We start from the raw sequence: 13,437 nt of genomic DNA on the forward strand, positions 1-13,437 counted from the left end.
GAACAAGTTCATTTCCTTAACAAACGAACACAAACATAAAATCTCGTTTGGTAAGTGTTCGTGAACACACATATTTCTTAACAAACGAACACGAACAAGATCTTGTTCGTATTTATTTGATTCGTTTGCAGCCCTAAGTTTCTGTGTATTTTCTCTTAAAAAGAATATATATTTGGATACACTTGTGATTTTGTAGTAGTGAATATAAAAAAAATAATTCTTGTCGGGAATCGGGATAGGGTTTTCAGAGAGCGCCAAAATTTTCACCCTTGTTGGATCCGTATACTGACGAATCGTCATCGGGAAAAATGCAATTTTTTTTGGTGAGACCTTTGCCGGCAACATGTGGTCGGTAATAGTAGTCATTGGGAAAGGTTTCTCACATCAAATAAGATTTCTTGTAGTGAAAGTGTATCACAATGATGTACAATAAAAGATCTCTGGTTTATGGCATTACAATTATATTAAGTTATAAGGAAATCACATCATACACTAAGTTTGATGTAATACGATATATCATCCCACCATTTTTTAAGGAATTCCCAACATCATACACTAAATTTGATGTAGTACGATATATCATCCCACCATTTTTATATTTAATCCTTGTAATTGGTGTGTTTTTATATAACTAGGTGATATTCAACATAAAAAGGAAAAAAAAATCACTTTATGAAAATTATATTTACCATAATAATGTGTGAGACATTTAAAATAAGTGTATGATTAAATATGACATTTGAGTCTCCTCATAAAATGATGATATCACGTTAAAGATAATCTTACATAAAACAAATATTTCAGAAACTAACATCCAAACATATCTTTCTTCTTATATAATTCAAAATTTTAAATGCTATTAATTAATTCTACATACTAGGCGCAATAATCACTATAAAATGAACACCATATGCTATTCAGTCATTATATCAAACGAACACATCCCCTTTCATTTCTTAGAAATGGCATTTTCCATGTATTTTCTCATGACTTCAATCTTCATACCCGTTCTCTTTCTTCTTCTCGTCTTCGTCTATATCTACCATCAATCGCAAACGAAGAAGTATCACCCGATTGGAGGGACAGTGTTTAATATGTTCATCAACTTCAAGAGATTGCACCATTACATGACCGATCTCGCGGCAAAATACAAAACTTTTAGAATGATTAGCCCTTTACATGGGGAGATTTATACAACTGATCCTGCGATTGTGGAGTATATCCTCAAGACCAATTTCAAAAATTATGGCAAGGTATGGATTCAATCGCGTTACAAAGTAATTAGTATAATTAATATTATTTTTTCTTTGTGAAATGTTTCGAGTTGCTTTCTATGCAAAGCTTACTGTCCTTGTTTTAGTGATATATACGAGTAGATCAAATGAGTTGTTACTAACTTCCAACTTGTTGCAAACTGATATGAATTCACTACTACACGTTGTTGGTTCGGGCCCCATAACACACAAACTCTCACGTATATGTATATGTATATGTATTGAGAAGAAATATGAAACCTACTCATTTTACTCAATGAACTCATAGGGTTAGATATAGCCTAGTAGTCTTGAAACAATCTACAAAAAATAACAAATTCTACCCCACTTGCTCCTAAATGCTAGCCACTATCTAACGTTAATTTTCATCCTTAATAATCGGTCAAACTATTACTAATCCTACATTTATTTGACAACCAAAATACTAATTAATAAAACAAATAATAAAACTACCTAATAATCAAGTCAAAATTAAATATTTTTAATACACACATGTTAATATAACCTGGTTAAAAGAATCAAAGACACGTAGTACGTGAAACCTGGTTCTAAACAAACAACTTGGCTTTATTATAAATATATATATATATATATATATATATATATATATATATATATATATATATATATATATATATATATATATATATATATATTTTCGGATGAACATAACAAACTTGTGCAAAGTATCTCTAAAAAAATATATATGTTACAGGTAACACAACGACAATTGAAAAATAGTTGAATAAAATATAACTATTTGGGTCATTGAAAAAACTAGTTGTAAAGATTAATAATATACAAATTAAAACCTTGTTAAAAAAACAAAACACACACTACTTTAGGGTAATACAATTATACAAACCAGTTGTTTATAAAAACCAAGTTCTTTTACATATCAGAAGGGTTGTTTTTTCAATAATGACTGTTTATTTTATTATTGAAAAATTTAATCAACTTTTTTATTTATGACTTTGATAGAATCAAGACTAGTAGAAGAGCTATATTTTTTTTAATGGCCGACAAAATATTTTATTCAATGTAGCAAGGTGCTACCACCAAACATACAATTGTTTTACACCAGTTATAAGCAAGAATACGTAAAATTACATGTATTACTTAGCCACCAATTTTGAATTTACTCCAATCATACCATGTAAGAGACATCAACTTTGCCCGGTTCTTCACCCAAAGGTACGCCACCGCTTTGATTTCGTCCAGAATTTTAGTCGTATTCGGCGTTTTTTGCTGAAACACGGCTTCGTTCCTCGACTTCCAAATACTCCAAATCGTTACCAGGATGACCGCATATAACGCCTTTTTCTTCATGGCTGAACCCGAACAAAACTCGTGTAGGGTAAGTATATCCTTTATTTCGAATGCAATAATCGGGGGGATCATACACCAGGTCGCGACGTTTTGCCATATCATTTGTGCAAATTGACATTATGTGCTCACTGGTTTCATCATAATCTCCACACATAATACACGTACGGTTTTGCACTGGTATATTTTGAGCTTCTAGAGAACACCTAGTCGGTAATCGTTCCTTCTCTGCTCTCCATACCACCAAGCCAACTTTTTTTGGGACCCAATTGCACCACTCAAACACTTTGTCAGGCCGCACACGGTTAAACTCACTTAGTATTTTTTTTATGCTTGCAACTTTGAACAATCCTGAACCATCTAGTTTCCACAGCCATTTATCTACTCCACTTGACATATTCAGGCCATCAAGCCCATTAATCAAGCCCACTAGCTGATTTAGTTGACTGTTTTCAATATTGCCTAGGGCCGAGACAGTCCAGGCCCAATTGAATACCCAGCGTGATCCACTTAATCCCATTCGGTCTTGAACTAAACAAGCCTTATGCTTTTCAACTTTAAACAGATCCGGGAACCTGATATAGAAAGGTGTTGAATCTGCCCAGCTATCTAACCAAAATGATATGCTCCTGCCATTAACCAAGACTGTTGATGTTGCATTATTTAGATCAATATCGGCTTGTAGAAGTATATTACGGATGCTCACGATTTGTTTCCCAGGCCTAGCTATAGACACTTTTGTTGGAATATCCCTCCACCCTCTCGAGTTGTGATGAATTACCCAAACAACACGCCTCCACAATCCTGTTTTTTCCGTTTTAATCCTCCACCACCATTTTGCTAACATCGCTAAATTAGCATCCCTAAGAGAACCAAACCCCAATCCCCCGTATTCCACCGGAGCTATAGTTTTGTCCCATGCCACCCAATTCATTTTAGCTTTTTCCTCTGAGCCTCCCCAAAAAAATACTCTTCTTATTTTATCAAGGGCGTCCAAGACTTTAATCGGGGCTTTAAATAGTGGAAAAAAGTATGTGGGTAATGTTTTAGCTTTCCACAAAGAAAGCCTATTTTTAAATATATCAATCACCGACTTCCAATTTTTTCAAGATTCATATTTGCACCTACTAACATACCAAGATGTTTAAATGGAAACACTCCTTTTTTACACCTTAACAAATCTGCCATCCCTTGTATTTCATGGTCCTCCACCCCTATACCATAAATACTACATTTTTCCAAATTTACACTCAATCCCGAAGCCAAGTAAAAGCATCTCAATAATCTCCTTAGATTGTATATGTTTGCTAATGACCATTCACCAATAAATATAACATCATCAGCATACAAAAGATGAGATAATGACGTACCTTCACTAGATATCTTGATTCCTTTAAACAGGCCCACTTCAGATGCTTTTTTCATAATACCAGTCAGAGCTTCCATAACTATCACGAACAGAAAAGGAGACAGTGGATCCCCTTGACGCAACCCACGGGAACAATCAAATTCCCTAGTTGGTGACCCATTAACCAATACCGAAGCTCTAGCCGAATGTAGCGTTGCCATTACCCAAGCTCTCCATCTACTTGGAAACTTCATTTGAGTCATTATCGAGTTTAAGAATGCCCAATTCACCGAATCATAGGCCTTATTAATATCCACTTTGAAATACATCCGCTTCCGTTTTGCTTTCTTTGCCCAACTTAAAACTTCATTGAGCACCAGTGGGCCATCCATAATATTCCTTCCAGCCAAGAATGCCGATTGTTGTTCCAAGATCAAGTTACCCAGCACCCATTTAAGACGATTTACTAACACCTTTGAAATAACTTTGTTAACCACCCCAATAAGGCTTATTGGTCTAAAATTCGCCGGACTAGTCGGATCCTTTACTTTCGGAGTTAGTGCAATAAACGAAGATGTACAACACTTGTTAATAGAACCTTCCTCGCAAAATCTATTAAACAAGTTGACAAAATCTGTTCAGAAACCTGACCAACACTTTTTAATAAATTTGAAATTAAAGCCATCCGGTCCTGGAGCACGATCACCATCACAATCCCATATTGCTGCTTTAATTTCATCAACAGAAAAGGAGCCTCCAACATAGTTGCCTCCGAATTTGAAATAGTGGCTAAATTAGGACACACCAACTCCGGCCTCACTGGCATTGGCTCGGTGAATTGGTGAAGAAAAAAATCATACAACGATTCCTTTATTGCCAGCGGATTTGTAACCCAAACACCATCCACCATCAACCCATTCAATCTATTAGTACTTATATTTGCGTTAATAATATGATGGAAATATGCTGAATTCTCGTCACCATCCACAGCCCACTTAGATCTAGATTTTTGTCATAAATCCAATTGTTTAATTCTATCAAATTCTGCCATAAAATTCCTGCACTCCGCTTTTTCCAAAAGTTCCTCCTCCGATAACATTCTACCTTCCGCCAGTCTTTCAATATTAGCTAGACGCCTTTTCTTGCCATTATAAATTCCTTCCCTGCTTTCTTTTTCTATTTTCAGCCAAGACTTAATACTATTTTTTAGCCATCTTAACTTTATAGCAAGCGCCAAATCCGCCGGCCCCCTAAAATTAAACATACCACACCTTAGCAACACATAATCTAAAAAACCAGGAAATTCAAACCAGGAATTGAAGAACCTGAACGGGATATGTCCAAAATCAGTCTGTACAGTAGACAACACTATTGGCCGATGATTCGAAACTTCTCTTTCTAAAGCAATTACTACTGCGTTTGGCCACCGCTCCCTGAATCCAAGACATACCAGATACCGGTCCAACTTACTCAGTTTTGTCCCGTTATCCGATATATAGGTGAAACTGCCCCCGCCCATATTATACTCCACTAGTCCAGCCGAAAGAATGAATTGATTAAACGCATCCGCATTCGCTTCAACAAATTCTGAGTTCATTCTCTCACTACTATCCCGTACCTCGTTAAAATCCCCCATCAAAATCCAAAGCCCTTGTAACGAGTTCCTAATACTTAACATCTCCGACCATAAAGCCCTCATCCCATTCGCGTCATTTGGAGCGTAGACGTTTATTAAATTAATCAAGCATCCAGATTAAACCAAATTACCGGAAACGACAATAAAATACCTATTATGAATTATGTTTACACACCTGAATACAGCTGGACACCACAAGCAAGCTAGACCCCCAGACCTTCCTGTCGAATTAACCACTACAATTTTGAACTCAGCTCTTCCCCAGAACTTACTGAACATAAACGCATAGAGTCCTGTAACTTAGTTTCCTGTATAGCCAGAAAGTGTATCCCATAGCTCGTCTTTAAACCACGAATCCAGTCCGACTTCCGATTGCACCTCACCCCTCTCAAATTTACAGACAGACAATTCATTGGGCATGGTTGTTAGCACCTTCTTCAACTATCAGACTTTCTGTAGCTGACTCAAATCCGTTTAAGTTTACCCCAATAATCGACCCTATATCAATCGTTGCTTGAACCTCCTCATCGATGTTACCATGCCGATTCAGATCGACCTGTGCATAATCCACACCCAATTCCGGGATCCCATTTGCTGTATCACACGTCTGATTACCATCCGCCTGAGAAGCCCTATGTTGAACTGAAAAAGACGGACCTTCTTCATCGTCACTGTACTTGTCGTTCACCGGTGTGTTTAGGTCCAATGGTTCATTAGGGTGCACCTATGACTGGCAGAATAATCTTTGAGAAGGTCCTTGATTGGATCCGATTGATGGTGGGCTTACATCATTCCTGGTCCTTTTGCCTAAATTAACACCAGGAGTTGGACCTTCATTAACCAAGGGATTATTGGGCCAATTTAAATTCTCGCCTGGACACAAATTTACAGGCCCACCATTATTATGAGAATCTTTTTGAGAAACGTCACCATCATCAGCATTATTGGAAACATGCAATTGCCTATCCACATCCCGATGCAAGATCGATTCTTCCATACCAACATTAATTACCGGTGTCTTTTGAAATTCTGATCGTTCCAGCTTCTCCGGCGACTTTTCATGAACTCCCTGAGCACCTTGAAACTCATCAACCGGATTAACTACCTTAACTTCCGGTACCGGAATATGATGGTGGAGCTTTATTGGGGCCGGGGTCCCCACATACACTGATTTTTCGCTCATAGTACTAACTTTACTGAAAAATTTGGATATTTTTGGTGTGAAATGTTGGATTTTTAAGAGTTGGGCCTGGCCGATTTGGATTTTGAGAATCCGGCTCTCACAGAGTTTTCGTTAAAGCTCCGCCAGTGTTTGAAAGTAAATACCATAATGATGTGTGCCGCCCATGCACAACAGTTGGGAACGTGGTTATGTTACTGGCCGATGCTCGTTTCTTCATCATCCTTTTTACTAGTTGTTTTATTTGTTCATTTAGAGTGGGTCCATCTTTTTAGGAATTGTAGCATGCAACTTATCTATTTATATTTTTGTACGTTTCCATTTTGAGGTATGAATGAAATATGAATTAAGTCTTGATTTCTCTCTAGTTTTCTTTCAAGCTTCGATCTATTTTCTTTGGATCAATTAGTTAACGATTCGGTTCGTAACACATAATTTTGTTGTAGTGATTTCATCTTTGTCTAATCATGGTTCAAGTTTGTTTTCCATGCTATGTTCATGTAGGTATAATAATCAATTGGGTCGTTTGAAAAGAATATAAACGGGGGTTCATTCCTGTAAACGGCTCCATGTTTAAAGATATTGCTATGCCAGCCCCTCCTCTATTAAAGATCTTAATTACAATTGTGCAAATTAATGTAGGGAACGTATACCCACGACTGGCTAGAGGATTTTCTGGGAGATGGTATATTCACAGTTGATGGGGACAAATGGCGTGAACAGAGGAAGTTATCGAGCCATGAGTTCTCTACAAAAGTTTTGAGAGACTTTAGCGGTGTAACCTTCAGAAAAAACGCAATAAAAGTTGGTAACATATTTTCGAAAGCAGCAAATAGCAACCAAGTAGTTGATATAAATGTAATGTTTATGGTTTTTCATCACTAACGTCTGATGTATTGGCATTATAGCTAGCTAAACATCTCATTCATGATATGTAGGACTTGTTCATGAAAGCAACAGCGGATTCAATATTTAAAGTTGCATTTGGTATTGATCTTGACAACTTGAGTGGCACAAATGTAGAAGGTGTTAGATTCAGTCGTGCATTCGACGATGCAAATGAACTGACTTACAACAGACTAGTGGACATAACATGGAAGTTCAAGAAGTATTTGAATATAGGATCAGAAGCAGAGCTGAAGAAAAATCTCAAAGTGGTTGATGAGTTTGTTTATAAGGTGATCCGAAACAAGAGTGAACAAATGAGCAAGCCAAAGGATAATTATTCAGTAAGTAAGCTAACTATATTTTATTTCTCAAACACCAAATGCTCCTGTACTTTACATCATTTAATTTGCAGGTCACGAAAGAAGACATATTATCGAGGTTTATGCAGATGGAAAATAGAGATCCAAAGTACTTTCGAGATATAGTAATTAACTATGTACTTGCTGGTAAGGATCCTATAGCGGCTACTATGACTTGGTTCATTTACATGCTTTGCAAACATCCTCAAGTTCAAGATAAGGTCGCGAATGATATCAAAGAAGCAATGCGCATGAAAGAGGATATCATAAACGTTGCGGATTTTGAGGCCCGTGTGAATGAGGACACACTCGAGAAGATGCAATATCTTCAAGCAACTTTGGCAGAAACGATAAGACTTTATCCCGCTTTACCAATGGTATGCATGCAATCTTGTTGATTAATAATAGAGTAAAATGCACGGATAGTCCCTGTGGTTTTGTAAAATAACACATATAGTTCCCAACTTTTGAAAATTACACCGGTGCTCCCTGTGATTTGACAGTTTGTTACTCGGATAGTCCCTGAAGTGGATGGAGGTTAGTTTTCTAAGTTAAGTGGATGTGAAATGACAAAACTACCCTTAGTATTAAATAAAATAACTTAAACATTAAAAGAAATATGTCTTTTTATTATTTATTTTCCCCAATAAACCATTGCAACCATCTTAGTATCTCCATCTTCTTCACACACACACCCACTCTCTCTCTTACTCTTTCTCTCTCTAAAAGTTTCTTGATTACAGAACCTTTTAATCAGCTTATTCATTTTTATCTCCATAGAACTCCTCCAACTGTCACCGTCGGATCTCTTCCTCTCCGATTTCTCTCCCTCTCTCTCTCTCTCTCACTCCTACTTTCTCTCTCTAGGTTAATCTTTCTTGTTTCATCGCCAAGATTCAGTCTTTTCATCTGGGTTTGTGTAATCCAATCATGGGTGTCATTAAAGTCACTTGATTTGAAGTGGGTTTTTGTTTTTTTCTTGATTTGAAATCTGGGTCTTTCACTGGTTTTTGTTTAATTTAATCCAATCAAGAATCTTGAAACGTGATAAAGTTAGGGTTTTTATTTGATTTTTTTTTTTTGGTATTTTGTTTCTTGAAATCTTGGTCTTGTGAAATACTTTATCAATTATTGTTTCATCTTCCATTCAAACCAATCAAGATCTGGAAATCTAATAAAGATGGTGACATTCGTGAGGGTTATACGGGTGGGTTTGGCTGATCAAGATAAGGATGGTGGGCCTCATTTTATTAAATAAATAATAAAAAAATATATTCTTTTAATGTTTAAGTTATTATATTTATTCAAACCAATCAAGATCTGGAAATCTAATAAAGATGGTGACATTCGTGAGGGTTATACGGGTGGGTTTGGCTGATCAAGATAAGGATGGTGGGCCTCATTTTATTAAATAAATAATAAAAAAATATATTCTTTTAATGTTTAAGTTATTATATTTAATAGGAAGGGTAGTTTTGTCATTTCACATCCACTTAACTAAGAAAACTAACTTCTATCCACTCCAGGGACTATCCGAGTAACAAACCATCATTATTTTACAAAACCACAGGACTATCCGTGCATTTTACTCTTAATAATATATTTATTGGAGGAGCCCTATTCCACATCGAAAGAATAAGACCTTCGGTTGTATTATCTTGGGTTACTCCCTCTATCACCATCATTATTTTACAAAACCACAGGACTATCCGTGCATTTTACTCTTAATAATATATTTATTGGAGGAGCCCTATTCCACATCGAAAGAATAAGACCTTCGGTTGTATTATCTTGGGTTACTCCCTCTATCACCAATTGGTTTTAGATGTGGGATAGGGCTCCTCCAATACCCTCCCGCACGTGTAACCCGGTCTATCAAGAGGTGTACACGTGGCCTTAACTGGAGCTGACATAGAGCCGTGGCTCTGATACCATATTGAAGTCTATGGGGTTCCACTCTAAAACCAATTGGTGATAGAGGGAGTAACCCAAGATCTTATTAATACAACCGGAAGGTCTTATTCTTTCGATGTGGGATAGGGCTCCTCCAATAATATTCACTTCACTTTAAAATGATTTGAACGCAGAAACATTGAATGTTGTCGATCTATATTGTCATGTATGCGTGTTGAGTTACAAGATGATCTCTAGCTAGGTGAAGAAATATTGTTTTATTTCCAGCCTGAAGCGGAGCGACTTATAGATATTGTGTTGCAAATGAAGGCAATCATATATATTCTTACCGAAACATTCGGAAATACAATAAAAATTCTAAAACCACGACGTTTTGTGTTTGAAACACTAAGTTATGAGATTATATATGCAGGATCCAAAGATATGTTTTTCAGATGATGTTCTACCAGATGGTTGTATTGTGAAGAAGGGCGACATGATATCTTACATGCCATATGCAATGGGGAGGATGAAGTTTATATGGGGAGATGATGCACAAGAATTCAAACCAGAACGCTGGCTCGATCAGAATGGTTGCTTCCACTCACAGAGCCCTTTCAAATTTACTGCTTTTCAGGTCATTTCTTATCATTTTATATTCATCAAGTTTACATACTAGACAAGATATATAATTATTAATCATTTTGCCATTTATTATTGCGACCAACTAGTCTTTTCATTGACATACTAGACGCTAATTTAATTAGAATACCATTATTACAACGATTCTGTCTTGATTAGTTTTTCCAACTATTTTCGGCTTTTCGCAATTATAATTGTTAAGAGGCTCACACTAGAGTCTCTATCCCTATCTCCATCCTTAAAACTAGCTTGAAAGTAAAGTAGAGAATGGTAAAACTACCTAAATCTTTATGTATCCCCTTCTCTAAAACGAACAAAATATATAAAAATGTTAAAGTGGATCTCAATATATTAAAGTCAATATATATTCTTCGTATGCATCTCTATAACGTTTTAGTGTAAGAAAGAGACCAAGTAATATAAAAATAATCAAAAAGTATTATTTAATCAAATAGAAATATATATGATGTGAAAAAAATAATAAAAAGGTATTATTTAATCAAATAGAAATATTTGCGATATGAAATTAGATAGTAAAATGGTTTTAGGTGCTTGTTAATGTATTTTGTTATAAAAATACCACAATATATTATTGGTCTTACATAAATTATAAACGGATGAGCACAGATTATATTAACACTGTGATTGTTTAAGATAAATAACTATTAGTAGCTTTATAAAACATAAAAAAAATAACAATACGAAAAATAACACCTGTGTTTATGAAAGTTATGATAGAGGAAAACGAACAATGTAAATGAAGAATGTAATGCCACTAAGAGTTTAATATCAATAAGAATGACACATTTTGATTTTTAGAAAAATCACTGTCCCGATTATGTTGATTTATTATTATATATAAAGATGTAGAACAACGAGATGCTTAATTTTGATCGATGCATGTCAACAAAATCTAGTTGCATGCAATATATTACTTGGTAAAAAAAAGTAGTAAAATTAAAAAATATGTTTAATTGCAATCAATTTTACATAATAGTTTTATTACTATGCTACTAACCTTTCCAATTTTTCTTGTTCACACACAGGCTGGACCACGAACTTGTTTGGGCCGAGAATTTGCATACAGGCAGATGAAGATCTTCTCTTCCATCTTGTTGGGTTGCTTTGTGTTTAAGTTGAGTAATGAAAACGAAGACCCAAAGTACAGAACCACAATTAATATTCAACTCGATGGTCCATTGAACATTTATGTTTCTGCTAGGTCTGGATTACACAACCTTGAAAGTTAAAATGCAGCAAGGACTTGCAAGTTGCAAATATCATATGTTATATACAAAGCATATCAAATGCTTATATGAAATAAAAATCTTGTGTAATAAATAAATTAACTATTATAGTTTTATTAACCTGCTTGGGCAGGATCAAATAGGGGAAATGGATTTTATCACACTAAACTAATCAATTTTGGTCGTTGCCACTCTCAACTTTCATTTTGGCTTCCACCACCCCCTACTTAACACTTTGGTGTACTTACCACCCCGTTGTTAATTAGCTACTAACTTGGTTAGTTTTATTATCCCACGTGTCAATTATTATCCTATGTGGCATGATGACGTGTATTTTTATTATCCTTTAAAATTCTAATTTTATAAACCTCTCTGTCAAAGTCTCAAACCATTGCCACAAACCTAAACAAAATCATCTAACATTATCTGTTGTATTCCTCTGTTTTTGTATCGTTGGAGACTTAATTGAAGGTTTAGTGTCTCCTTCTTCATTCTTGTCAACTCACTACGCATTTGTTCCTTTAATTTCTCATCACAAAATTATTCAACAACGAAGTTAAAAAAACTCTTCAACTTTTGGTAAAATTTAGGTCGTTGAGAAGTGAAATCTTTGTACTCTAGGTCTTACCTGGTTGTTTTGATGAGTAATACGAGATCCAGTTGCTTTCAAGTACTTGTCTATCATTTGAGTCATGCTGTAATGTTTGGAGCAAAAGTTAAGATCAGATCTTTCAATTTTTCATCACATTTAAACAGATCTGGATACATTCATGCTTAATTTCTTGAAACGGTGACGGTGTTTGCATTTGTTTTCCGACGGTTGTTGCCACCAGAAAAGGTGTCGGTGATGACTCAAGTTCAACCGGCGGATGATGTTTTCGATTCCGATACCGGGTCTGGAGTTGATTTTGAGTTGAATCTCTGGCCGGTTGGCTTCCGCCATAGGAGTTGATGGTGGTGGTGGTGAGAAGGGGGAATGAAGGGAGACGGCAGAGGGTGGTGTGGAAAGGGCGGTGGTGGGTGGTTGGTAAAGATGATGATGACGGTGGCGGTGGTGTTGCAGATAGGGAGAGAGAGAAGGGGGGTTGATGTGGGGTTTTATAAAATAAATCTTTTTATTTCATATTTTTAATCAGATACAAAAGATAATACATAAGCCATGTCAGCAAGCCACGTGGGAAAAAGGCCACGTCAACATGCCATGTAGGCTAAAAACTAACAAAACTAGTGGTTGGTTAATCCTGGAGTGATAGAGCAACCCAAGTGTTAAGTATGGGGTGGTGGGAGCTAAAATGAAAGTTGAGAATGGCAGCGGCCAAAATTGATTAGTTTAGGGCGATAAAATTCATTTCCCCGATCAAATAAAAAAATTAAAAGGGTAAATTACTTTTTGTTTTAGTAGTTTTAACCACTTGAGTCCAAAATCAAAAAGTTTAACGTCTTGAGTCCCTAACTATTCATTTTATAACGTTTTGAGTCCAATTTTGTTTAAAAAATTGGACTCAAAAGGTTAAAGTTTGGACTCAAATGGTTATAAAAAAAACGTTTAAGGACTCAGGGCGTTAAACATTTTGATTTTGGACTCAAATTACTAAAACCACTAAAACACAAATACTCAAAAAGTAATTTACTCAAGTTATTTTT

The 13,437-nt window shown here is 35.7% G+C and overlaps 1 protein-coding gene and 1 long non-coding RNA gene across 2 annotated transcripts; one reads left to right on the forward strand and one right to left on the reverse strand.

Moving 5' to 3' along the window:
• Nucleotides 1-940: 940 nt before the first annotated feature.
• LOC110931081 (cytochrome P450 704C1) lies at nucleotides 941-11,982 on the forward strand. Its single transcript, XM_022174482.2, has 6 exons — nucleotides 941-1,253; nucleotides 7,407-7,622; nucleotides 7,703-7,993; nucleotides 8,065-8,388; nucleotides 10,338-10,541; nucleotides 11,593-11,982. The coding sequence occupies exons 1-6, from the start codon at nucleotides 963-965 to the stop codon at nucleotides 11,794-11,796; spliced, it is 1,530 nt and encodes a 509-aa protein (XP_022030174.1). The 5' UTR covers nucleotides 941-962; the 3' UTR covers nucleotides 11,797-11,982.
• LOC110931082 lies at nucleotides 9,059-12,894 on the reverse strand. The gene is made up of 2 exons (XR_002588178.2): nucleotides 12,422-12,894; nucleotides 9,059-11,770 (listed from the first exon to the last, which is right to left on the reverse strand). It is a non-coding gene; the product is annotated as an uncharacterized LOC110931082 (long non-coding RNA).
• Between the last annotated feature and the right edge of the window lie 543 nt (nucleotides 12,895-13,437).

This window comes from Helianthus annuus, chromosome 3, assembly GCF_002127325.2.
Source record: "Helianthus annuus cultivar XRQ/B chromosome 3, HanXRQr2.0-SUNRISE, whole genome shotgun sequence".
Taxonomy (NCBI): Eukaryota; Viridiplantae; Streptophyta; class Magnoliopsida; order Asterales; family Asteraceae; genus Helianthus; species Helianthus annuus.